We start from the raw sequence: 27,184 nt of genomic DNA on the forward strand, positions 1-27,184 counted from the left end.
GGACAGGCCGGCCGGCGTCCCGCAGTTGCCCGGGGCAACGCGCCACTGCAGCGCGGCGCATTGTGCAGGTGGCGGGCGCGGGTAGCCGGGCCCGGGGGGAGCGGCGCGGCGGCCCGCGCGGGGCGTGGGGCTACGGGGGCGCGCGGGCGGCGGCGAGTGCCGGCGGGAGCTCCGGCGGGGACTCCGGCGGGGGCGCGGGTGGTTGCGCGCGGGGGACGCGGGGTCCGGGAGGCCGCAGTCAGCTGAGCGGGAGCTAGACCCGGGACCGAGTTCGGATCCCGGGCTGCGGTGTGAGTCCCGGCCTGGGCTGGCGCGGGGGTGGAGACTGGGGCACCGAACTACCGCCGCCATGGTGTCCTCTGGCTTTGTCTTCCCCGCCAGGAGTCAAGCGGTCCCTCCCCGCGCCGGCTCTCCGCATCACACAAGCCAGCCCCGGCAGGCAGCCCCCTCCCCCCCAACGCCCCAGTCATAAAGACCCCTGGGTCACAAGGCCCCTGTCCCCCGGCGCCCCCTCCGGTAACTAACTTGGGCTCCCGGGGAAGGCGACTCCCCGCAAAGACACGTTTCCTGTCCCACTTCCTTGTCCCAACAGGGTCTCCCCTACCCTCCCTCCAGGTGTCCCCTATTTTCCAGAGCCTCAGGGTTTAGAAAGCTCTGTACAATTCTCTGGGTGAGACACAGGACTGGGGCGTCCCTTTCCGGGTTGGGGGTAAGTGGAGTAGTCAAACCTACTACCACATCTCAAGAAAGAGCCTGGAATGGTCTGAAAGCCCCCAGGGCCATCAGGGAGGTTGTCCCTTCCTGTCTGGGGTGGAATCTTTGTGGAGAGAAGGGTGAGTGAAAAACGACCAACCGCCATCTCCCAGCAATGCCTTTGCTTGGCTTTAAATCATCTTTATTGTCCATTTGATTTGTCAAGATGACCCAATAGAGAGGTCCTGCCCTCACTTTGAAGTGGAGGGCACTAAGTTTTGGGGTGGGGGACTCTCTTGCTGCCCCCTCCTGTCACTGAAGTTTCGCAGGCTTCACCTCCCACATGCTTCTTAGGGGGTAACACAAAACTGAGTCAAAAGATGGTTTTGGGGGTGAGGGAGACAGCATAAAGGTTCTGCAAACAGACTGTCATGCCTGAGGCTCCAAAGAAAGTCCCAAATTCAGCCCCCCACTCCCACCTTCACCCCCCCCCCCCCACACACACACCACCATAAGCCAGAGCTGAGTAGTGCTCTGGGAAAAAAAGGAAAAAAATCTTCCTTTCCATCCACTTTCCTATTCTTTGTGCCTTTTTTCAGAACATAGGCAAGGAGCTACCCAGGGAACCTGAAATTAAATAGGCCGTGTTTATGTGTTAGCATTTATTGTTCAGGTGGTATCAAACTATATTGAACTAAAATGTAAATTGACAGAGATAGAATCACACTTTTAAAAAATTCTATTTGGATGTTTCAAGATCTCACTAAAGTACAAAGTACAAGCTTTTAGTATTAAGTCCCCAGTTGCCTAATTTTAACTCCACAATTCAGAATTTCTGGACCCCTTAAAATCCACCATTTCACCTAGGCTGTCCTTGTGGGCCTGAGACTCTACACAGCCTCCCAGAGGCATCAGGGAAGGTCAGGGTCTGCAGATGTGCAGAGGAGAAGAACATCACTGTCCTTGGGGTAATGACCAAGATTTGTCTGCCTGGGCCCTGGCTCTATCCCTCGCTTCCAGAACTGCTGGTGATAACAGCAGGAAAAACTGGCTTGGCCCTCTGCTAAGAAGTCCGAGCATCCAGTCGGGTCTGTAGATAAGACTTTCAGGCTTGCTGTACTTGTCAGGGGTCTTTTAACTTGCCGTCCTTGCTGAAGAGTAATGCCCTGGTTTGCCTTAATGCCACAGGAGTCCCTGGCAATCAGATTCGGGTGCTTAGAATGAGAAACCAGATGGGCCCTTCAGGGGTACACTTCTCACCCAGCCAGTTCTCACCTCCCAGAGCTACACGAAGGTACCTCAGCTTTGGAAGGATCACATTCTGGCATCTTCCTGAACAGTACTGTTTAGTTGCTTATACTGGAAGGAAAAAAACAGAACAGCTTTGATGTGCAGCTTTGGGGATGAAAGTACCAGCCCCCAAACAGTGAACATTTCTACTTTAGGAAGGTTTCCCAATTCACTGGGGATTTACTGTTTCCTGTGTCAACTGGGAGAAGCGAGTAACCCTGGAAAGTTCCAGTTGTACTCTGGGGTCAAAGAGATGGCACAAATTTGATTCTTAGATGTGTCCCTGCAGTCTGGTAGGTGGACAGTGACAAACGGAAGAGAACTCAGGCCTGGGCCAGACTTCAGTTAAGTGAAGATCAAAATTAACAATTTGTTAGGAGACAGAGGGGAATCACATCCCGGGGGTGGAAATGAGGGTGTCTGTCCTGCATTCTAAGCAAGGTAAGGGGAGTGGGAGCAGGATCAGTATGGCAGGAGGCAAGGAGGGATCAGCCATACCCAGGCTCCAAGACCATCCAGATTCTGAGATGTGCAGGCTAGGAGATAGCGCTCACCCAGTACAGCATGAGCATTACCATGTGTGAGGCCTTGGGGTTAAGCCTCAGCACCACCTTGGCACTAAGGGAAGCTTCACAGATGGGCAAACAGTGGTGTGGTGGCATTTCTCCCTCTGTCTCTCTTTGTATATCTGAAATAAAAAACTTGACTTGGAAAGGGTGGAATTGTGCAAAAAAAAAAGTGACCCATTCCCTTTTCCAAGTCTTGGACAAGGCTCCACCCTGAAAACAAGGCTGTTAGATGTGTGATCTTAGTGCAGGTTTTGATAAAGGGCTTAGTGTCAGAGAGGACCAGGACACAGGAGCAGAACACTACTATCAAGCTGTCCTCCCTCTGTGATCTGGAGAAACACCCAGAATTTTCAGTGATGGAAATGTGTGCAGGAGACTGGCTTCAACCTGGGCACCTCTCAGAAGAGAAACATAAATCCCCTGACCAGAGTGCTGAAGGTGCCCACCACACACTGAGAAGTGTCTGAATGCACACTGCTGCAGTGTGGCCAGGCACCTTGGAAGTCCTGAACTGACTCATCTGGTCAGCAGAAAGTGGCCTACGTTTGCCTCTTTCAAAACTAAACTATCATAAGGAACGGAAGTCACCTTGCAGCTGGGCTGGCATCACACAGGGGAAGTGAGTTGTTCAGGGTGTCAGTGGTTGTGCTGGGGGCTGGTGGGCCTATGACTTGGTGTCCCCATCCTGGTCATTGGGCCATCTGCACCATGACGGCTCTCCAGGCTTTCTCCTTGTCAAATTCCTTCAAGGGGCTTCTGGTCACCTGTGACCGAGACAGGCACATATAATTGCACTAGGCAGCCATGTAGCACGAGGGCAGATTTGCAGCCTCTGCACATGATATCAAGCATCCTGTTAGGAAGTTAAAGCTGGGGCCTAGGCAGTGGCACACCTGGTTGAGTACATACATGTTCAAAGACCCGGGTTTAAACTCCCCAGTCCTCACCTGCAGGGGGGAAGCTTCACAAGTGGTGAAGCAGTGCTATAAGTCTCCCTCTCCCTTTCTCAATTTTTCTGTCCTATCAAATTTTTTAAGAATCTCCCCCAAAAAGAGCTATCCTCAGACTGATGGGGGAACCCAGAGCCTTCAGAAAAGAAGGTATGCCCTCCACTTTCCCCTCCCAGAGAGGCTGATTTCTCTGCCTGTCTCAGGCAAAAAGGAGCAGGACTGGTTGTGTGGAAACTGCAGTGGAGGGCGGCTGTGTGTCTGTGTACCAATGGCATCTGCTCCTGCTTCACAGAGCCTCTTCTGCTGGTTGTATGAAGGTGGCCAGTACCCACACCTGGTGGAGCAGGTGCTCAGTAGGCAAATAAGCACCTGGCTGGGAAATGCTGACCCTAGAATGCAGAAATACACAGGGTGGCTGGGGGAGAGGGGAGATTTGTGGGATCTTTCTGGGGCCAAGCATGATGCCCCCACAGAGCAAAGATCTGGACTTGGCATCAGTCAATGATCTGGAGCCATGAGGAAGGAGGTTACCCCAAAGTCCTCCAGAAACAGGACAACTGCCAGGCTTGCTGACAGACCCCTGGAACTGCGGGTATGTTCATCCCAGGCACAGGGAAATCAAGCACCTGAAGGACAGTGAGAGATAGAAACAATCCTGTGGACGGGAGTCGGGCAGTAGTGCAGCAATTAAGTGCACATGGCGCAAAGCACGAGAACCGGTGTAAGGATCCTGGTTGGAGCCCCCAGCTCCCCATCTGCAGGCGAGTTGCTTCACATGCAGTGAAACAGGTCTGCAGGTGTCAAAAAGAAAAAACACTCCTGGGGCACCTGTGCCCCATCTGTAGGGAGTGGGGGGTGGGGGTACCCCTGGCAGACTGTATCTTCAGAAGATTAGGGAGGGCATTGTATGAAGCCTGCTGAGTTCTCTCTCACATTAGTAAAACTAAAACTGAAAGCATTTTACAGAAATGGGTTTGTGTTTGCCTAACTGGCTTCAAAAACTTATCTGACTTCAAGGCTTCTTTGTTTTGAAGTTTGGTGGTGGGTACAGTGTGGACCTATACCCTGTGATCTTATTTTTTAAACTGCTATTAAATAACTAATAAAATGTTGGGGGGAAAGATTTCTCTGTTTTGAAACTACAGAGCAGCAGCTAGAGAGATGGCTCAGTGAGTAAAGCACATGCTTTGCATACATAAAGCCCTGATTCAGTCCCTGGAATCATACACGACCCCAGCACCTGGTCTGTCTCTCCTTCTCATGCAGAAAATAATATTTTAAAAACTACAATGTGACACAACAGGTCTCGAACGAAGACAAGTGAGGATATCAGATTGCACAGGTGATGGGGCCAGGAAGTCCCCATCTCGAAGGACACTCACCTCACCCACTGGGCGCTCCTGCTGGCTGGTCTGGGGGCCATCCCAGGACATGCCCACCTTGAAGCGCACACACTGGATGACTGTCCCCGTGTTGAGGCCTGCCTGCAACAGCAGCTCCAGCATCAGGAGCATCAGGAGCACATCATACGATTGCTGCGGGACACGGGCATCAGCTGAGCAGCCTCCCACACCTCTAGGTCTTAGCCCACACCCCAACACACAGCCTAGAGAGGCCTCCCTTCAGTCATGGAGGAGAGGAGAGTGCAAACTCTGCCCATACTCTGGGGACTTTCAGTCTCCCCATGTCCATATACCCTGGAGACACAAATTTCAAAGAGACATTAGGTAAGCTTGTGCAGATGAACTCAGACTCACTCACTTCTGAGCCTTGACACCACAGGAGGTGCTCAGTAAGCAAACTAGCATTTGGCTGGGAGATGATGCCCCCAGAAAGCAGAAATACATGGTGTGTGTGGCTTGACAAGCCAACTATTTCAGTATTTCAGTAGCTTGAGTAGGAATCACTCTGTTTCAGCAAATGAGATTTGAGAAAATCAGCTCCACAGTACATTCTGTTCTTCTGGGTTTAACAGAGAAGCCATGAGTGATCCCCAGTATCTGAGGTCTATAGAAAGGACTATCTACCCCTGGTCAAGGGTCTTGGAGCTTCCCAACGACTGCCAGGGTAAAGAGGGTGCCAATGAGAGCAGCTGTAGCCAAGCAGAAGCACAAGTGGCTGGTTAGGTGTGTGCAGGGGCCAGACATGAACAGAGTCTGCTCTGGAGGATCCGAGTCTGAGGAAAGAGGGACATGGGTTCCCAGGAGATGAGACACAGATGACACCAGCAAACAATGTCTGAGGTGGGCTGAAGGCTAGAGAGAAAAAAGGTCTGGGGAATGCTAGGACCAGAGACAGGGGGTGATAAGCGAAGGTCTGCTCACCATTAGTATAATCACACATGCGTGTGAACAACCGTCAACCTCTACAGAACACTGGTGCTTACTACACTATTCTTCCACCTTTCTTGTATGTTTGAAATTTTTCATGATGAATGGGGACATATGCTGTCTTTACTAGAAGCATGAGGTACACACAGGTCATGCTACACACATGCTACACATGATCTCTAAGAAGCAATCCTGAGCCTCATGGGGAACGTGAGGTGTAAGGAGCCTAGAACCTGTGTGTTCATATATAGACAGGCTTTCAATGGCCCTCTGCTTGATCTATAACTCTAATGTGATTCAAATAGAAATACCAACAATTTCATCAAATTTGATGAACAGCTGACTCTAAAATGAGAAGAGAGGACAAGGGAAGTAACTCAGTGTAGATTGCATAACTTGCATACAGAGAGACCTTGGGCTCAGCATTGGGGACTGTAAAAAGAAAGACAAAAATAGAACATCCTGGAAGGTAGAGGAGTGATGTGGTCTATCTCTCACATAATCATTTTTAAAAGATACTTAAGTAAATGAAATGGGGATAGGGTGATAGCATAATAGTTATGTCAAAAGACTTTCATGCCTGAAAGACACTTAAGTAAATGAAATGGGGATAGGGTGATAGCATAATAGTTATGTCAAAAGACTTTCATGCCTGAAGCACTGAAAGTCCCATGTTCAATCCCCACTACCATAAGCCAGAGCTGAGTAGTGCTCTGGTGCAAAAAAGAAAAAAGTAAATGAAATATGAATCGTTGTGGAAGGGCTGCAAATGAGAACAGGTTTTGTCCATGTTGTGGAAGCAGAAGCGGTCACCATGACTGGCAGCAGGGCTAGTGAGACAAAATGACCAGTCGGAATGGCACAGGCACCTGGCAATGCTGATAGGGCAGTGTGCAAAGTGGTTCTGCTGTTCTCAGATGACCCTGCCCTGTCCAGTGTATTTTATTCGTAATATTATTTCTAAAAAAAATAGAGAGAGAGATGGAGAAAGAGGGGAGAGAAAGAAGAGCACTGCTCAGCTCTGGCTTATGGTTGTGTTAGGGATTGAACCTGGGACCTCAGAGCCTCAGGCATAAAAATATTTTTGCAAAACAACAAGGGCAACAAAAGGGAATAAATAAATACTTAAAAATGGTATTGACATAGAAAAAATATTTTTGCATAACCAAAATATTTTGTGTAACCATTATGTTATCTCCCCAGCCCTATCTAGGTGTTTTGTTTTTTTTTAGGTTTTATTAAGAGGTTAGGAAAGAAAGAGAAAACCAGACATCACTTTGATGCATGAGCTTCTGGGAACTGAACGTAGGATCACAAGCTTGAGAGTCTAATGCTTTTCCACTATGCCACCTCGCAGATAGCCCAGACCAGTTTTAATCATATTCAGAATGCACCTTGATGGCTGGTGGGTAATCCTTAAACATCTCCATGACATTCAGCACACTGAAGGAGAGGTACCCCGAGGCCGTGAACAGTAGAGGGGCCGTGAGGCTGCAGATGGCAATCAGCACCTCCACCTGGTGGGAAGTAGGAAGTTACAGCCTGTCCTGTGGCCACTATGGACATCTCCCAGGGCATGGACGTCTGAACCTATGTGTGCATCTCTCGTTCCAGAGCTGCTGTGAAAAGCCCTGCATTCCTTTTGTCCCTTAGTTCACAGTCAGACTGATTTCTCCCCTCATAAGAATTGATGGCCTCCTCCCATGGCCCTGAAGTCTTACTTCCAACCCTTCTGATGCTTCTGATCCCAGGAGTGGTGGCTGAACAGCTCCCAGACCAAGCTTGGGCTGTAAGGCCTCCCACATCGCCACTCTCAGACTGCAGGGTACTCAGTCACTGTCTGTCACCTGTCAAATGTCACCTGACTAGGCTGGGAGGGAAGAGAGGACTGATTGCCCCCCTACCTCCTGGCTTCCAGGGTTTTTTATGATTTTCCACAGTGTTCTCACCTGTTGTTTTTTCAAGTCGGTCCCCACCCCCAGCCTCAATACACCATGCAGCATATTCCTACAGCTGCCACCACGGGAGCTGGGGCAGATGTAAGCAGGCCTTGACACCCAGGGGACAGGGTCTACCTACCAGACACTTGCTGGGACACTCTGCTGTCACATGACTGGCAATGGCACTTGGAAAACACTAAAAGAAAAGAAAAGCAGGAATCTTCAGAGGTAACGGTCCAAGCAGCCCAATCTCCAAACCTTTCCAGTTCCTGTAGAGCCAGGGCTGCCTGCCAGCTTGGGTCCCCAGGTGTGTGTACTGGTTTGCTGAGTGGGGGCAGCTCAGGTGATCCTCAGCTCACTGCCACACCCCAGAGCCCCAAGATCAGATCTCTTCAGGCTACTGACAGTGTACTTTTGGTGGCTGTTTTTATCCTGGTTCAGGATCTGGTCTATGGTAGCATTTTGTATTTTCCTTTTTAGTTTTTTTATCTTTATTTATTGGATCAAGACATCCAGAAATTGAGAGGGAAAGGGGTGATAGAGAGGGAGAGAGACGGAGAGACACCTGCAATACTCCTTCACTGCTCTCAAAGCTTTCGCACTGTAGGTGGGAACTGGGGACTCAAACCCCGGTCCTTGCACATTGTAACGTGTGCTCAACCAGGTGTGCTACTGTCCTGCCCCCTTTTTAAATTTAATTTTTTTGCATTACCTTTATTTGTTGGATAGAGAAATCCAGTAATCAAGAGGGAAAGGGGTGCTAGAAAGGGAAAGAAAGAGAGAGACCTGCAGTACCGCTTTAGCACTAGCAAAGCTTTCCCCCTGCGGGTGGGAAGTGGGGGCTTGAACTTCGGTCCTTGAGCACTGTAACATGTGTGCTCAACCAGATGTGTCACCACCAGGCCCAGAATTATGTATTTTTCCATCATGTTCACTGGGGTCCTCTGATGGGGGGAAGTGAGGAAATAGCTGGCCCTAGCCGTTCTATCCCCACCAGAAGTATATACATCTGTAACCAGATATTAGTTAGCTGTGGGATGATTTCAGGTATGAGAGCTTGAGAAGCAAGAGGAGGCTGTAGAGAGGACTTGAGCAAATAGTTTGGGAGAAAAGCATGTATTTATGCTTAATTCTTACCCCTTGGACTGCAGGGCAGGGAGGACCCGACATGCATGTCCCACCCTCTTCTCTCCAGAGTTTCCCTGCCCTAGTACCAGCAAAACAGAGCTCCAAGACTGACCACACAAGCTTTGATAAGAGCATTCCAGGGCTTGAATGGGACCAGAGATGCCTTCAAGTACTCACGGCCACTAAGATCCAAAAGAAGATGACAGAGAAGTGTGGTCCTGAGACAGAGTCGTCCAAGTTCAGAGCGATGACCCCACCCAGGACAGCAGAGATGCCGGCAATCACCTCAATGACCTAGAGGGGCATCATCTCAGATAAGTGGGGCAGTGGGTCCCTCAGGTCCCCAGAATGCATGAGTGTGGATAGGTACCCCTTGCCCTGACCAGGTCCACAGCTCCCTTGGAGCAAGGCTGGTCTTTGATCTGGCTGTGTGATTACTGACAAGCCCACCTAGATGAGCCTCTGCATGAAAAGCTAGGGTGGACCCCAACTGGACCCACCCCAAACCTGACAGGGAACAGCAGATTTTCATATTGTTTCTGAGTCAAAGGGCCTAAGTCAGTCTTATCTTACTACTCTTTCTCTCTACAAAACTTATTAAAGTGCTTAATGACTGTCCATTGCATTCCTAGTAGTGATGAGGGTAGAGAAAAAGGTCCTCAGATTCCCCCTCCTTTGGAGTACAGAGAAGAATGGAAAAGAAACCTAAATCTTGTACACAGTCAACAGTTTTCAAAGGCCAAGCGCCCTCCACACAGTGGCAATTCAGACACCCAGGGACTTTGGAGGAGAGAAGAAAGTGCTCAGGGAAAAGTGTCACCTGGGAATTCTCTGTGGGAAGAATCCTGTACAAATGGGGAAACTGATCAAAACTGAAAACCAACTAGAAAACACACACACACCCCAAGGAACTTGTAAGGAGAGCATACTCAGTGGAAAGAAGGAACATAGAGGGAGACTGAAAAGCAGCAGGAAGGGGAGGCATGTGGGTGTACCATGCTGACCAGCAGCAGGAGTGTCCATGTTGGAGAAGAAAGGCCAGATGCCATGAATGTTTCAGGGAAAGTGGGAAAGGAGTGGGGGAGAGGACAGATGAGAGGGAGAGGAGCCAAGTAGGGAAGGTATTCTGGGAATCCAGGATGATGGAATGATTCAATTCTTGGCAAAGACCAACAAATGCAGAACTTCCAACCCAATAAAATAAATAAATGGCAGGAAGAATCTTTGGCCACAACAAAGGAAGGCAGGAAAAGTAGTGTGTGTGTGTGTGTATGTGTGTGTAGCATACAAAATGCAAAAAAAAAAAGATGGCAAAAATAAACATTTTTCCATTGGTAATTTGAAATTTCAAAAATATTTGGAACCAAGTAAAATGCCTTTCAATAGAAATATGGATACAGTATCCCTACCTGTGCACATGTCCACTGTGTGGAGAGTGCTTGGCCTTTAAGAATTGTTGATTGTGTAGCAAAATTTGTTTCTTTTCCATTCTTCCCTATACCCCAAGTCCCTGTATTCCAGGGAGACAGCGAGGGGGAATCTGAGGACCTTATTTCTCTACCCTCACCACTACTAGGAATGCAAAGTCTTAAAGTGCCTAGGCAGAATGCAAAAGGTCCTAAAGAATAGGAAAGCTATTGGGGAGGGGATGGGATACAGAGTTCTGGTGGTAGGAATTGTGTGAAGTTGTACCACTCTTATCCTATGGTTTTTGTCAGTGTTTCCTTTTTATAAATAAAAACTTAAAAAATGAAAAAGGCCAGAGATACAATAATAGATAAAGTTACAAAAATATAGTTATTATGCATTGCTTATGGAAACATGCCAAACTGTAAGGACAAGAAAAGCTGAAGTAGAGAGAGAGAGAGTAAGATGCACTGAGGACAAATGTTAAGCAAAAAATAACTGATGGATTAGAATTAAACCAATCACTATAGATTTTATGGAAAAAATTATTAAAACTAAAGGTTGCTGTGTAATGATTAAAAAAAAGTTAATTCACGGTCAACAATATTTATACACCTTTCCCATATTTGGGAGCTACTCTCTTCCCTGATCCAGCTCTCTAGCTCTTTTTCTAGCCATGACATCATCTCCCCAGACTATAACTTGGGTCCACCTGCATATCAGATGTCAGGCTCAGGAAAAAAATTAAGTCATGGACCCTTTGGAATATACCTGAAATAGACCTACTAGCTTTTTCCTAAACGGAAACCCCAAATCTTCATCTGAAATATTCCAGCCTTTAGGTTCATGATTAGTCACAATTTGTTTGGCTGTATATGTTAACTCTTTTTTCAGCCACCAGTTTCCAGATGCTACCATGATGCCAACTGGACTTCCCTGGACCCCACCAATGTGTCCTGGAGCCCCACTTCCCCAGAGCCCTGCCCCAATAGGGAAAGAGAGAGACAGACTGGGAGTATGGATTGACCTGTCAATGCCCATGTTCAGCAGGGAAGCAATTACAGAAGCCAGAACTTCCTCCTTCTGCACCCCATAATGACCCTAGGTCCATATTCCCAAGAAAAATAAGGAATAGGAAAGCTATCAGGGGAGGGGATATAATACTCTGGCTGGGAATTGTACCCCCCCCCCTCTTATCCTATGGTCTTGTCAGTGTTTCCACTTTGTAAATAATTTTTTTAAAAAAAGTTAATTCACAGGAAGAAACTCTAATCTTGCATGTGACTAAAAACATGGGATTTGGGAGCCGGGCGGTAGCGCAGCGGGTTAAGCGCAGGTGGTGCTAAGCGCAAGGACCAGCATGAGGATCCCGGTTTGAGTGCCCGGCTCCCCACCTGCAGGGGAGTCGCTTCACAGGCGGTGAAGCAGATCTGCAGGTGTCTATCTTTCTCTCCCCCTCGCTGTCTTCCCCTCCTCTCTCCATTTCTCTCTGTCCTATCTAACAAAGACGACAACTACAACAACAATAAAAAGACAACAAGGGCAACAAAAGGGAAGATAAAAAAAAACAAAAAAACATGGGATTTAAGAATTGAAGGTGGGGGTGGTGAACAATGGTGCACCAGATTAAACACACATGCTAACATGTGCAAAGACTGGGGTTCGAGCCCCTGCTCCCCACCTGCAAGGAGACACTTCTCCAGCAGTGAAGCAGGTCTGAAGATGTCTATCTTTCTCTCTCCCTCTCTACTTCCCCTTCCCTCTCAACTTTGCTCTGTCATATCAAATAAAAAGCAAGAAAGAAAGGGGTGGGGGAGGAGAAGCTGCTGGGAGCTGTGGGTTCATAGTGCCTGCATGGAGCCCCAGGCATGATCCTGGTGGCAATAAAGTAAATAAAATAAACATTGACAGTAGGGACTGGAGGGCAGTTCGTTTGGTGCAATGCACACTTCACCTTGTCCAAGGACCTAATTCAAACCCATGATACCACAGATGAGCACCTGTGCAGGGAAAGCTTCCCAAGCGTTTAGGCAGTGCTATGGAGTCCCTGTCCCCCCCGCCCCCTCTCTCTTTCTAGCTCTCTTTCCAGAAAAAGGGAGGAAGGGAAAGAGGAGTCCACAGGAAGCAGTGTAGGTACAGAGTCCCAGCAGAAAACAAACAAACAAACAAACAAAATGAGGCAGAAAAGGAACTACAAAGAGAAAAAAACCAGCTATACTTAGAGTGGTGTCGGGAGCCATAATGACACTGCACATCACGCCCCTAAGATGGCGCGGCCACGTGGTGGCTAAACCAGTAAAGTGGTAAACAACTTTGCGGAAGTTGGACGATCCAACTGAACAGACTGCGTGCTGTACACGTGAACTGTTTTATGATTGGTAGAAGGCTGCATGATCTATGAATGCTGTATGCTTGCTTAATGCCCACTGGCTGACTATGTAACAGTGAAAGGTACTTAAGGTGGCCATAAGAAGGAAATAAAGGGCATTGAGGAAGAAGATTCTGGTGTCCATGTCGTTGTTAAGGGGCCGACAGCGACAGAGTGGGGCCTTTTAAACAGACTTCTCCGAATTAGAACAAATAGAAGAATAACGTGTCTGAAAGGACACGGAAGAATTAAGACACAGTTAACAAGAGCAGGTGGCCATTCAATTTACCCTTCAAATGAAAACACTTTTGAGAAAACAGGTGCACTTGGGAATTTCTTGGGACTACAGGTGTGAGGGCAGTGTGTTATCCCATATATACCTGTACCACACAGGCCATGTGCCACCCAAGGGGACGCACAATGAGAAAGCAAACAAAAGATTTTCTTACTGAATAAGATTTCAGCACTCGAGCAGGAAATGTGACTTCATACAAAATGTTGGTGCTCTCAGAGATGGTACCCTAAAAGGAAACAAAATGTCATCAGGGCACTGGCTCAAGACACAGTAAAGGCAGACACAAAACCTCAACAAGGGAAATGTTCTAAGGTATCTGGGGACAGGATGGTGGTACCCCCATTAAGCACACATATTACCATGTGAAAGGATCTGGTAAGAGCTCCTGTTTCCCACCCAAGGTGGGGGGGGCGCTTTACAAGCGGTAAAGCAGTGCTGTAGTCTTTCTCTTCCTCCTTTCTCAAATTCCCTCTGTCCTATCAGATGAAAGGGAAATTTTTTTAAAAAAATGGGAAGGAGGTCGGGTGGTAGCGTAGCAGGTTAAGCGCACATGGCACAAAGGGCAAGGACTGGCGTGAGGATTCCGGTTTGAGCCCCTGGCTCCCCACCTGCAGGGGGGTCACTTCATGGGCAGTGAAGCAGGTCTGCAGGTGTCTGTCTTTCTCTCTCCCTCTCTGTCTCCCCTCCTCTCTAGATCTCTCTCTGTCCTATCCAACAACAACAGCAGCAATGACAACAACAACAATAATAATAATGACAACAAGAGTAACAACAAGGGCAACAAAATGGGAAAAATGGCCTCCAGGAGCAGTGGATTCATGGTGCAGGCACTGAGCCAAAGCAATAACCCCTGGAGGCAAAAAAAAAAAAAAGGGAGACTGGTCTCTGGGAGCAGCACATTTGCTGTGTAGGCAATAAACCGTAGTGATAGCCCTGGTGGTGGTAAAATAAACAAACAGATCAAATAAAAATGAGTACCTGGAATTCACAGATTTAAGAGCAAAGCACAAGCTGCACAGGAGGTGGTGCAGTGGGTAAGGCACTGGGCCCTCGAGCATGAGCTCCCAAGTTTGATTCCTGGTATCACATGTGCCAGAGTGACGCTCTGGTTCTCTTCCCTACCCTCTTTCTCACTAACAAATAAATAAAGAAATCTCTTGAGGACCCAGGTCACGGTGCACCTGGCTGAGCACACATGTTACATACAATGCACAAGAACCCAGGTTCAAGCCCCCCCCACCCCGGTCTACTGCAGGTATTGCGAGTGGTGAAATAGGACTGCAGGTATCTCTCTGTCTCCCTACCTCCCTACATTTCTCCCTTCCCTCTCCATTTATGGCTGTCTCTATCCAATAAATAAAAATAATTTAGAAAAAAGTAATCTTTTGAAAAAACAAAGCATATACAGGGTCATTTTCCTTGCCTATGAAGATGTGTTTAATTCCCAAAATTCCAGTCTAGGAGGTAGTACTTATTCAGTACACCAGGTCTCTGTGTGAAACACTGTGGGCTGGTACCTCATCCAAGTCACCCTCACAGAGAAGATCCTCATATGGGTTCAGCCTCCCGAGTCCATCAGCCTCTGAGACACTCTAAAAGCTGAGGCAGCCAGGGACTTTCCTTAGGTGGCATGTTCCCCAGGGCAGCTGAGCCCTTCACTCTGAGTCACATCTCTGGGGCCCCTACACTCACCTTCTTCTGCTTGCCGTAGGCTTCGCTGGACCGTACAGATATGATCACTGTGGCTGCCATGAAGAGCTCCAGCAGAAGGAGCAAGATCAGGTTGAAATTTATCTGCCAAGGGAAAGCACAAACTGACACTACTCACTTTTATTCTAAAAACACAGATGCTCCCCTGGACAGATCCCGTTCAAAGCTCCAAACTAAGGTGTGAGGGTGATCTTTCCCCTGACTGGCCAAATATGAAGTACATGTGTGGACCACACATTACTTGTCACACATGTGTCTTTTCTTGTTTGGTTTTAGGTTTTGAAACCATTCTTAGCTTGAGAGGTGGATTTGGCCCTCAGACCCCAATTTGCTGAGCACTGATCTAAGCTGTCCTTGAGGGCCAGGAGGTATCTTAGAATATGCACCTGGTAGAATATGCACCTGATCATGTCGAAGGCCCTGGGCTCCTATTCAGGCACCACATAGAAGAACCTTGGAGGGCATGAGGGGAGCTACCACCCCATATAAATATATTCTTAAAAACTCTATTTAAACTGGAGAAAGGAGAGTCTCTTCAAATGAGCCAAGAACATTAACAGGCAAGGAAGGAAGTCTAAGGAGAGTGAGAGCATGAAGGATCTTCAGAAGTATTAGTGATTAGGAAATGTGACCAGAAACAGCAAGTAGCTACCACTCAGTCATCTGATTTTAAAATGAGAGGCAGCAGATAGGGTCTGTGGAATAGTTCACCTGGGGAGGGGGTGGGCATGTGCTTCCCCAGGCATGTGACCCAGGTTCAAACACCACACTGGGGGAAATTCTAGTACTGTGATGTCTTTTCCTCTCTCCCTCTGTCTCTATCTCACTCTCATCTGAAAAAGTCCAGATGGAATGACGTAGCCCCAACAATAACAAAAAAGGAAGAGAAGAAGAAGAGGAAGAGGAGGAAGAAGAAGAAGAAGAGAGGAAGAGAAATAGAGAAGATTAGGGGGAGGAGGAGGGAGATAATGAGGAGAAAGAGGAAGGGGGAGGAGGAGTAAGAGCTGATGAAGTCAAATGTAACTGGTGGGACCCCAGAGTCCCCAGTTGGAATCTGGACAAGTTATGTGTGGAGTCACCTTAGGCTCATCTTGAGATCTTGGCTGTTCTCAGTATGTGGGTACCATCTGTGAAGCGGGGTGTGGGAGAACACAGACCCAGATCCTTCACCAGACTACCAGGGAAACAGCAGTGCTCACTAGGGACATGGAGCACTGGGCAGGTGGGGAAGTGGGAGGAGGGAGGCCCACATGAAGTGCAGAACTGAGGACCCCATCCCTAAGAGGAGGCCCTGAAGGAGTTTGGAGGATTGGGGGTAGGGGGAAGATATGTCATGAAAGGCTATGGTTTCCGTGTGTGTGTGTGTGTGTGTGTGTGTGTGTGTGTGTGTGTGTGTTCTGAAACAAGATACTGTGTGCATAAGGTTGGTCATTTCATCACTGAGGTTTACCCACGTGCATCCCATACCTACAGCCTGATTAACCTTCCATAGATTCTTGGCTTAAAGTCCAAGTGGGGGGCAATGTATAGGTTCATGTTCCCAGTGAGGCTGTGGTGGTGTTTCTTTCACAATTCATTGTCCACACTGAATGGTTTAGCGTCCTGATCTAGACAATAGGCATGGACAATTTTCCCTGGTTTAGGGTCTTGCTCCAACACTCTTGCTGCTAGGTGCCTCCTTGCACATACCCTCAATACATGGACAAGTGTTTCTCCAGGATTTGCAGCTTCTGGAGGTGCACACACGAAAGCATGGTGTGTGTGCTTCTCTGAAAGCAGGTTCCAGACTGTTCTTCAAAAGTCTGCAGGGCCCATAAAAACCACTGGGCAGGGGAGTCGGGCAGTAGTGCAGCGGGTTAAGTGCACATGGTGCGAAGTGCAAGGACCGGTGTAAGGATCCCGGTTCAAGCTCCCGGCTCCCCACCTGCAGGGGAGTCGCTTTACAAGTGGTGAAGCAGGTCTGCAGGTGTCTATCTTTCTCTCTCCCTCTGTCTTCCCCTCCTCTCTCCATTTCTCTCTGTCCTAGCCAACAACGATGACAACAATAATAACTACAGCATAGCACAACAAGGGCAGCAAAAGGGAATAAATAAATATTTTTTAAAAAAATTAAAAGAAAAAAACACTAGGCAGGAGGAAGCTCACAGGAAATGGCATCTTTGTGGCTTCACTTACACTCTAACTTTGTGAAGCTGTGTAGTGGGTAGTGAGTATCTTTCTCCTTGGGGCGTGCCTGCTGGATGCATCTCTTGGGGATCCCTGGACCTTCAAAACCCTGGGCCCTGACCTCAGGGTGTTTTGCTTTTCCATTCACCCTGGGGTTTGATGCCACAAAAGGACAGGATCTCTGCTGTGGAAGGGTCTAGATCAAAGCTTGGTCTAACCTGGCCTGCAGCTCCTCTGCCATATGGAGATGGCTGGAGATCTCCTGGATGTGGGGGTGATTTCCCAATCTGTTCTCTAGGGATCTTTTTCCCTGCCTTGCAGCCACCACTGATCCCAGTGGGGTCCTGGCCTCAGGCACACTGACTACTTCTGGGGTTGCACTTTCTTTCATAAGGAGGCACTAGGGTCCCAATGAGGCATTCTAATTAGTTATGAAGCCGGCCATCTTATAGGCCTTTTGTTACATTTACTCCCAGAGACTTCACATGCTTATTTCCATAAAATGATGTCTGTCTTTAGGTTACATTTTCAATTTTCTCTGTTGCTGGCACAATTGTTCTTCTCTGATTTTTCACATGCAGCAGCCTTGCTACATGATTAAATGTGCTTATTGGGTTTTTGAGCTTCCTTTTTCTCTCCCTCCCTATTAAGCCTGACTAGGATTCTCTGTGGGTCATCTCATTCACTTATCTACTTTACAGGAAATATATTCAGCATCCCATGTGATTTGGGAGGTTTTGTGAAAAAAAATCTCATATCACCTTTTTCTTAAAGGATTCCCCCCTCCTCTGGGGGCTGAGTGCCTGCACTACAAATCCACTGATCCTGTAGCCATTTCTTTTCAATTTTTTTTTTTTTTTTGGATAGCACAGAGAGAAATTGAGAGGGGCGGGGGAGATAAAGAGGGAGAGAGAAAGGCAGACATCTGCAGACCTGCTTCACTGCTTGTGAAGCATTCCCCCCTATAGGTGAGGAGCCGGGGTCTCAAACCAGGATCCTTGCAGGGGTCCTTGCACTTCGTACTATGTGTGCTTAACCGTAGGACCAGGTGGTGGCACTTGGTTGAGTGAACATGTTACTATGTGTGCTTGACCCAGTGTGCCACTGCCCAGCCTCCCAGGATCTTTCTTTTTTTTTTTTTAAAGATCAATTTTTATTAATGATTTAACATTGATTTACAAAATTATGGTATAACAGGTGTATAATTCTACACTGTTCCCACCACCAGAGTACTGTGTCCCTAACCCTCCATTGGAAACTAGAGAGTAGTGTGGGTTGACTATTACTTCTATGACTATTTATATTTACATATATTTTTTCTATGGTCCTGTCTTCTCTTCCTTTCTATGTCATACCTACACCTCTTACTACTTCCAAGTGTCCTTCCTTTTTTCCTCTTCTCTCTCCAGGTCCTGATGGAATTGGAATTCAGAACCATGTGGTCATCTTCCCCTAACATTTCTCTCCCCTGGGAAGACCAAAGTTTTTATGGGGTGCAAAGGGTGGGAGTTCTGACAGGGCTCCTTTCTTTGGCATCATAATTTATTGGGTTGTCAGAAAAGCCATGACAAATTTTTGCATAGAAAAACATAGGGGGAAAAAGTCTCATGAATTTTCTGACAACAAAATAACTTATAAGGTCTTTCCACTGTCCTTAGTGGCAGATCAGAGCACCTTCTGATCATTCACAGCGTCACAGATTGGATGTAATGTGCCCTGATATTATCGCTAGTTTGAGAACTGTTATGGTGACCGAGGAGGTAGTTTGGCAGGATTAGCACATGGGAGGCTACGGTTCAATCCTGGTACCACATATGCTAGAATAGTTCTCTGGTCTCTCTCATAAAATGTATACAATTTTTTTAAAGGAAAAGAGCAAGGGCCAGGTGGTGATGCATCTGGTTAAGTGCACATGTTACCATGTGCAAGGACCCAAGTTCAAGTCCCTGGTCCCCACCTGCAAGGGGAAAGCTTCACAAGTGGTGAAGCAGGGCTGCAGCTGTATCTCTGTCCCTTTCTCTCTATATATACCCCTTCCCTCTCAATTTCTCTCTGACTCTATCCAATAATAAATATAGAAAAAGATTTTTAAAGAAATTTAATAATAGTAATAATGATTTTTTTTTAAAAAAAGAACCATGTCCAAAGAAATAGAAACACTATTATTAATAAATCTTTCCAAATGGAATTATGGATTAAGTTAAATAGAAATGATTTTGGGGGGCTGGGCAGTGGCACACCTGGTTGAGCACACACATCACAGTGTGCAAGGAACAGAGTTCAAGCACCCTGTCCCCACTGCAGGAGAGAAGCCTCACAGGCAGTGAAACAGTGGCACAAAATTCTATCTATCTATCTATCTATCTATCTATCTATCTATCTATCTATCTATCTCCTATCTCTCCCTTCACTCTCAATTTCTCTCTCTCCAAATAAGAAAAATGACTTTATTCAGAAGCATAAATCTAATTCTCAAAATCTGTCAGCCTCAAGAACTGTGTTGCACACACGGTGTATAACCGCTTCCAGCCCAGTAGGCAGCGCTCTTTGCCACCAACCTTGTGATCTCAGGCACCAGGACCCCCGCAACTGAGTCTAGATGGAAACAGGAGAGCATTGGGAGCCAGTAGCTATACAGTGACTCACGTCTATTGCTGATGGGTTCAGGACAAGCTTGCATCCAAACCAGATTAAACATGTGGTGGTAACCGCAAACGTGGAAACAAACAGTATCTGGAAGTTAGGAATCTGGAAAACAAGATAGGGGGGTAAAAGGGGTAGTCTCCTTAGCATTAATAAAGAAAGAAATATTGAACCAAAGTCTAGGACATTAATAAAAAAAATGAACAGATCTAAGGACGTCTAAGATTGTGGATCTAAGAACCATCAGGGGCCAGTATCCTGCAAACTCTGGGGGGCAGAAGGTGGAGGAAGGCTTGAGTGAAGGCACAGGATGCTGTCGGGGTCCACTAGGGATGCTAGGTGCTGTGACTGCAAGGTCCGCCCCACCGTGCATGGTGCAAGTACGCATGTGTATACACGTCAGTCCTCCAGAGAGGGTGGGCCTCCCACTTTGTCTGACCCCACAGGTTCTACACCCCCCCTATAGGCCATGCCTGCGCCTGGCACTGCATCACCGCAGAGACAGAAGGGGACGCACCGTGTTGATGTTTCTTCTTGATACAGCAAAGCTCACGATTGCTGAGGGAATGCACTGCAAAGAAACCAGAGCTCGGTGAGCCAGTAGCTCATCACCAGACACCGGTGCTGGTCACAGGTATGTCCTTAACATGACTTTGTCATGTCTAAGCATACAGAATGACTTAAGACAGTCTGCTAGGGGAGTCGGGAGGTAGTGCAGCAGGTTAAGCGCACATGGAGCAAAGCACAAGGACCAGCGGAAAGATCCCAGTTCGAGTCCCCGGCTCCCCACCTGCAGGGGAGTCGCTTCACAAGCGGTGAAGCAGGTCTGCAGGTGTCTATCTTTCTCTCCCCCTCTATGTCTTATCCTCTTCTCTCTATTTCTCTCTGTACTATCCAACAACAACATCAATAACAACAACAATAATAACTACAACAGTAAAACAAGGGCAACAAAAGGGAATAAATAAATAAATTAAAAAAAAAACAAAGACACTCTGCTAGAAGCAGGGTTTTGGCTCTCCGTCTTTGACCTTTAGACATTGAAAGGTTCCCTGGTATTTTAAAATAATTTATTCTGGGAAAAGTCTTGCTTATTGCTGATGAACTTAAAAAAAAGGCATTAAATATTGCAAATTCTGGGCAGATGCTAACCTATGCAGAATGCTACTATCACACTAGGTAGGCTAGGGCTCCTTTTGACTCAGAATTACCCCCTAAAGAGAAAAATATGTAAAGGGAGTAGAAATGTCTCTCTATGCATTTAGGAATCCCAGAATCCCTAAGGGACTCTTTTCTAAACATCCCTGCTCACCCTCCACCCCCTGCCACTTTGAACTCCATAGGACCCAGGGACAGAGGGAAGAGAGACAGCATGGAGTTGGGGTGGAGGGAGGAGTGGGGGGCTGGTAGGAAGAGGACTAGGAGGGGGAGGTGGTACATAGAGGGCAGCAAGAGCCACAGGGAGTCAGTGAACCTCATCTCCCAGCCTGGCACCCAGAGAGAGAAGGGGCACTAGAGAGGATTAACTGGGACATCATCTGAAGTTGCTATTGCCCAGGTAACAACCGGGCTGTAGGTCAGAGGTCACTGTCACCCTGACAAAGGACTGCTGTAATGGTAAGGAGAAAAGCCATCTAGAGGGAGTCGGGCTGTAGTGCAGCGGGTTAAGCGCAGGTGGCGCAAAGCACAAGGACCGGCATAAGGATCCCGGTTTGAACCCCGGCTCCCCACCTGCAGGGGAGTCGCTTCACAGGCGGTGAAGCAGGTCTGCAGGTGTCTATCTTTCTCTCCTCCTCTCTGTCTTCCCCTCCTCTCTCCATTTCTCTCTGTCCTATCCAACAATGACGACAACAATAACTACAACAATAAAACAACAAGGGCAACAAAAGGGAATAAATAAATAAAATAAATATTTTTTAAAAAAAGCCATCTAGAAGGTTCCAGAAAGAATTCAGGGATGAGTTGAATTCTTTCAAGGAGTTTTGTTCTAAGACTCAGTGCAGGGGCACAGGGTTAAAGAAAGCTTATATCTGTTTTGTGCTTAAGACACCAGCCTAAGCTCCAATGAATGAGTAGAGACAGCAGGAAGAGGGAATTCTTGTGGGAGAGGCCAGGGCAGGAGGCTGGGGAAGGGGCCTGTTTCTCAGCCTGGCTGGTCAAGAGCTCAGATAGGAGGGTTTGAGGTAGCTGAATCGAGGAGACTCACTCGGGAAAGTGAAACAGTCCATAGCTTCAGAAGGTTCAGTTGTAGGAGTGGCCCCTCTGAGCCCAGGAGAGTCCCCTCTCTAGTTCAGGCAGTCTGAGCAAACCCCCCAAATCCCAGAGGACAAGTTGGTCCAACTCTGGGGAGGGCCTGGAGTTAGATCACTGATAGTCTCTCCTGCACTGATCAATATCTGCCCCATGCATGAGTTCAAAAGCATGAAATAGGGTGGAGGGAAGGGGATACCCCCTGCCATTTCACAGAGTGGCTAGTCAGCATGGAGCTATGTGTTAGAAGCCCAAGTGCCACTGCTAGTTCAGGAGTCTGAATGAAGTTAAGATCCACACTTGTGAGAGTCTGGTGGTAGCGCAGCGGGTTAAGCGCACATGGCGCAAAGCGCAAGGACCAGCGTAAGGATCCCAGTTCGAGCCCCCATCTCCCCACCTGCAGGGGAGTCACAAGCAGTGAAGCAGGTCTGCAGGTGTCTATCTTTCTCTCCCCCTCCCTGTCTTCCCCTCCTCTCTCCATTTCTCTCTGCCCTATCCAACAATGACGACATCAGTAATAATTATAACAATAATAAGAAACAACAACAAGGGCAACAAAAAGAGAAATAAATAAGTAAATAGATAATAAATATAAAAAGATCCACACTTGCTTCACCAATAATTTTCTAAAGAAATCCTTTTTGAAGCTAAATTCAAATATGAAGATTCTGGATGAGGAGCCAACGACCACAGAATCTCAGAGATGGTATCTTAAAGAGAGTGCCATCAGTAACCCAATAGACTCTCATGCCTAAGTCCCCAGAGGTTCAAACCTTACACCACCATCAGTCAGAGTGGAGCAGTACTTCAGATTTAAAAAAAAAAAAATGAGAGCAAAGGAAGTCAAATGCACAATGTAAAACGCAGAGTTGGGGGACCAGACAGTAGCTCATTCAGTTAAGCACGCATAGTACAAGGCGCGAGGACTGGCCCAAGGATCCTGGTTGAGCCCCCGGTTCCCCAAGTGCAGGGGGGTCACCTCACAAGCGGTGAAGCAGGTTTTCAGGTGTATCTCTGTCTTTCTCCCCCTCTTTCCCTCTCAATTTCTCTCTGTCCTATCCAATAAAAATGGGGGGGAGGGAATGCCCACCAGGAGCAGTGGATTCCTAGTGCAGGCACTGCACCCACTGGATGCAAAAAAAGACAAAACGCAGAGCTAAAGGTGCAGTGAGAAACTAGCTTACCGAGCCAGCAGCACAGCGTAGGTAGTCCATTTCAGAAGGAAACACATTTCCCAGGTAGAGAGAAAATCCCGAGGTAACCAGCAGGCAGCTCTGTGAAGCAGGGTAAAGATGCAGAAGTCTGTGGGGTCCTGTCTGTACACCAGACATGAACAACCAGCCCTCTGCCTGCAATTTAGCTGCCCAACAGCCTGCATTTCACCTGGATCCTGCCACACCTGACTTCTTCCCCAACTTCACGCTCTGGGTTCATGTACTTACTGGGGAACCAGTCAAGCAAGGGAAGAGGCTCTGTCAAAATTTAAAGCAAGAAATGGCACCTCTCCTAAGAAATGCCTTCTCTCCAGTGTCATTTCAAGAGCCTTGGGACCCCACTCCAAGGTCTAGACTAGAAGCCTGTCCAATACCCCTGCTTTGTCCTCTCCGCAAAAGCGTATTCAAGGCAACAGCTAGGAAATGAACACGGGAGGCTGGGACTTCGTGAGGTGGAGAGGGGGACACTGAGGTCTTGGGTGAAATCACTGCCGAGGATGAGGTCACAAGTAATGGTTGGTGCTAAAAGGTCACAAACCTGAGACCTCTGGGGCTTCGGCATGAGACTCCGTTAGGCTACAGATGGCACTCTCTCACTGAGATAACTTCTCTGAGATTCTGCAGTCACTGGCTCCTCATCTAAAAATCTACTTATCTGAATTTAACTTCAAGTATGATTTCTTTAGAAAATTGTTGTAAAAGCAAGTCTAGATCTTGTTTCAGACTCCAGCGCTAGAAGTGGCACTCGGCAGGGGGCTTGGGACAGAGGACACCACGACACTCATCTGAATGAGGAGAGAGGATGGAGGGATCAAGTACTGTGACTGCAGTCTTGGAGGCGGCACAGGACAAAGGGCCATCCATGGGTTGGGGTGGGGGGGAGTGTCTGACTGTCCACCCCCACTTCCTCAACAGGGACCAGAGGAAGAAGAGTTTCTTCTGTGTTTTATGCATTAGAGGGTTTTAAAGTTACAATTAGATGGAATGCAGACAGGACTACTGAAAGGCTGAGAGTGCTAGGGGTTGGGTTGGCCAAGGGAACCCAAGACTTAGGGAGAGGTGAAGTCCTGACCTGGATCATGGCTCTCCTCTAAGCTACTCAGAATCTGGAGTCCCTCCTGCAGAAGGTTCCAGGTACTGTGCACCCCACTCCCATGAGCTAAGTGTCTATTCCAGTGTATTTGGCGGAAAATGAATGACCCAGGACACAAAAAGTACCCTTAAATAGTTGGTCTTCCCCAAGCCTTCTATCTCTGACCCTACCACTGCATCTCCCCATTGACCAGACCCCTCTGACCCTCTTCCACTCTGAGGAACTGTACTCCTACTTGCTAACACTCCCGGCCCCATTACTATGCCAGTACCCTGCCTGAGAGCACAACCCTTCCTCCCTGTCTTGGCAGGTCACTCTAGACTCCCAGGTGTCCACAGCTGTAGAAGTCACTGTGATAAGAGAGATATAACCACACAGGTGAGCAGTATGGGTCCTGGGCTGTCTCTCACCTGGAGGAATACCAAATGGGCATATCCTGGAACTGAGGTACTGATGAAACGAGGATCATACTCCCAACACTGAATGCAATCACAGCCTGAGGCTTCCCAGAAGCAGAACTGGACAGGGGCTACTCTTTCCCATGCTGCCTGGGCCATTACCCCAGCCTGGGCCACACCTCCAAAGACCTGGAGGGAGCAACTCACCCCCATCAGCACAGAGAGGACCCAGGTCCTGGGGCTGAAGCAGTGGGGCAGCCTCGAGGACAGCTGCAGGTCATTGGGCTTGGTGTCCGGGGCATAACTGCCAGTGTCCTGCCGTCCTCGCTCCAGGGTGGACGTCCGCTCATAGCCCAGCTCCTCTCTGCCCTGCTCCTCCCGTGTCATGGCACTCGGGGGGACAGACAGCGACATTAGTGGCCACGAGACAGCAGTCATTTCTGCTTCCATGTGTTTATGTGTTACAAAAGCATTTCATCTTGATCACTGGAAAAGTGTTCAGTAAAACAAGTTGTCACACTATCACCCCAGCAACACCACAACGTGAATCTGCAGAAGAAGAACTAAAACTCCAGGGCTCTGCTTTTTTTTCTTTTTGCTTTTCTTAAAAGTATATTAAAAGGGAAAGTTTGTGGGTTTTTTTTTTTTTTTTTTTTTGCAGTTTATATTTTTGTATATATTGTTGGGATTCAGCCATTTTTCATGATCTCAGATACCAAACCAGCTTTTGGAGTGTTCGTTCTCTGTCCTTCTGAATTTAATTGTGATGTGATATATTCATTTAAATCTCAAAGGAGGGGGGGAGAAATATTGCTTAAGAAAGAAAAGCAACAACAAAAAACAATCTTAACAACAAACAAAAAAGCAATCTTACTCTTAGCATTCCAGTAACTTTTATGTGTATGTTCTCAGCAGTAAGTAAGTAGTTGGTCTGTATGACATGGCTATAAGGGACGTTTTTCGTCTAGGATTGCTATTAATTTTTTTTGGCCTGTTTGGTTTATGTATGAAACATATTGTTCAATAAAGATGGAAATTTTATGGTGCTGAATTGTTCTGAAAAATAAAAACAAAATGTCTCAAATTAAGATTTGTTTTGGGGGGCTGGGTGCTGGCATACCTGGTTGAACACACACATTACCACATGCAAGGACCCAGGTTCAAATCCCTGTTGCCCACCTATGGAGGGAAGCTTCACAAGTGGTGAAGCAGGGCTGCAGGTCTCTCTTGTTCTCTCTCCCCCCCTTCCTTTCCCCTTCTCTCTTAACTTCTCTGTCTATCCAAAATAAATACATAAATCTTTTTTTCAGATTAGTTTTTAAGTCATCAACAAATAAATATTGTTCATACCAAAGTACTGTAAATATGAAAGGGAAAATAGGTGGCTGGGGAGATAATTAGCACATAGGACTCGCTTGCTTGAGGCTCCAGAGACCTTAGCTTCAACCCCTGCCACCATCACAAGTCTGAGTTGAGTAGTACTCTGATCTTTCTCTTTCCTCTTCCTTACTCTCACTCATAAAATAAATACATATTGAGGAGTTGGACAGTAGCACAGCGGGTTAAACGAATGTGGCGCAAAGCGTTAATGGACCAGCGTAAGGAACCCGGTTTGAGCCCCCGGCTCCCCACCTGCAAGAGAGTTGCTTCACAGATGGTGAAGCAGGTCTGCAGGTGTCTGTCTTTCTCTCCCCCTCTCTGTCTTCCCCTCCTCTCTCCATCTCTCTGCCCTATCCAGCAATGACAACATCAATAACAACAACAACAATAAAACAACAAGGGCAACAAAAGGGAATAAATAAATAAAATAAATATTTTTAAAAAGAAACGTTTAAATAAATTAATATTTAATTAAAATAGAAGTGAAATAGGAAATCAGTTCTAAGAAAGAATGAAATCACATTTCAAGTAAGACAAGCCTGAGGGTCTGGGGTTATGGTGGGCTTTAAGGTTCTCAGTCGCTCATGGAAGCCATCCTTCACGACGACTCTACCACCATTTCCACACTTCAATTTCCATTAGTAGCTGTATTGACAAGTCCCCTGTGTCAAAGCCCACTAAAACACACAAGGTGCTAACTAAACAGAGATTGCAAAATACGCACCCACTGGATGGTGTGATATCTGCGCACGTCTTTCTAGTGTTGGGGAGCGCTGGTCTCTGGGTGTGGGATCTGCTGTTACCCAGTTATCCTGCCTGGGCTTCCAGCAGGAACTATTCACAAGCAGAACAAAGGCTCTGCAAAACTTCACTTAACCCGGGAGAAGAAGAGCCGCTTCCAGAATTTCAATGAGATGCAGTGGCTGTCCTGGAAAGTCCTGTGGGGTTATGTCACCCAGCCCAGAGCACTGCTCCACCCTGGCTTCACCCAGTAGGGAGGAAAGTGGCCCCTCTGTGTATCTTACAGCAAATCAATGAGCAGGTATCTCAGAATAAGGGGTGGGGAGCTATGTTTTTTGCTTTTGCCAGGGATTCACCACTCCAACTTTTTCAGAGAGAGATAGAAATAGTAAGATACCACAGCACTGAAGTTTCCCCCCCGAGTCATGGAGAGCACAAGCTGGAGCCTGGGTCTCACACATGGCAAAGCAGGTGAGTTATCTTATCAACCTAGAAGAGAAAAATGTACTTAATTGGAGAATCCCACCAAGTATAAAATCTTGGCATTCCAGAACGTTGAGTGCTGTTTTTTTTTTTAAACAAATTACTCTGTATTCAAAGGTCTTATTATACATTCTTT

General features: G+C 47.3%; 2 protein-coding genes across 5 annotated transcripts in view; one reads left to right on the top strand and one right to left on the bottom strand.

Annotated features, from left to right (window-relative positions):
• TRABD (TraB domain containing) overlaps positions 1–27,184 on the top strand; it is a 196,631-nt gene that overhangs the window by 73,339 nt on the left and 96,108 nt on the right. The window lies entirely within an intron of this gene.
• Positions 1,341–26,750, bottom strand: MLC1 (modulator of VRAC current 1). 3 transcript variants are annotated; one of them, XM_060188818.1, is made up of 13 exons: positions 26,549–26,750; positions 25,319–25,500; positions 24,652–24,835; positions 22,924–23,013; positions 20,007–20,060; positions 19,493–19,594; positions 14,663–14,764; positions 13,125–13,196; positions 9,078–9,194; positions 7,912–7,968; positions 7,227–7,349; positions 4,885–5,037; positions 1,341–3,316 (listed from the first exon to the last, which is right to left on the bottom strand). In XM_060188818.1, the coding sequence occupies exons 3-13, from the start codon at positions 24,829–24,831 to the stop codon at positions 3,242–3,244; spliced, it is 1,125 nt and encodes a 374-aa protein (XP_060044801.1). In that variant the 5' UTR covers positions 24,832–24,835; positions 25,319–25,500; positions 26,549–26,750; the 3' UTR covers positions 1,341–3,241. The 3 variants fall into 3 exon arrangements, with proteins under 3 accessions (XP_060044801.1, XP_007519442.2, XP_060044800.1); XM_007519380.3 differs by lacking the exon at positions 25,319–25,500 and having other exon boundaries at positions 26,549–26,749; XM_060188817.1 differs by lacking the exons at positions 25,319–25,500; positions 26,549–26,750 and having other exon boundaries at positions 24,652–24,911.

This window comes from Erinaceus europaeus, chromosome 4, assembly GCF_950295315.1.
Source record: "Erinaceus europaeus chromosome 4, mEriEur2.1, whole genome shotgun sequence".
NCBI lineage: Eukaryota > Metazoa > Chordata > Mammalia > Eulipotyphla > Erinaceidae > Erinaceus > Erinaceus europaeus.

Bases quoted from the DNA above. Each gene is read 5' to 3' on its own strand.
- MLC1 (XM_060188817.1), bottom strand. From the start codon at position 24,894: ATGGAAGCAGAAATGACTGCTGTCTCGTGGCCACTAATGTCGCTGTCT. The intron at 23,014-24,651 runs GTGAGTTGCTCC...CCTGCTTCACAG, and splicing joins TCCTCTCTGTGCTGATGGGG to AGCTGCCTGCTGGTTACCTC. The intron at 3,317-4,884 runs GTGAGTGTCCTT...TCTCGGTCACAG, and splicing joins AGGAGCGCCCAGTGGGTGAG to GTGACCAGAAGCCCCTTGAA.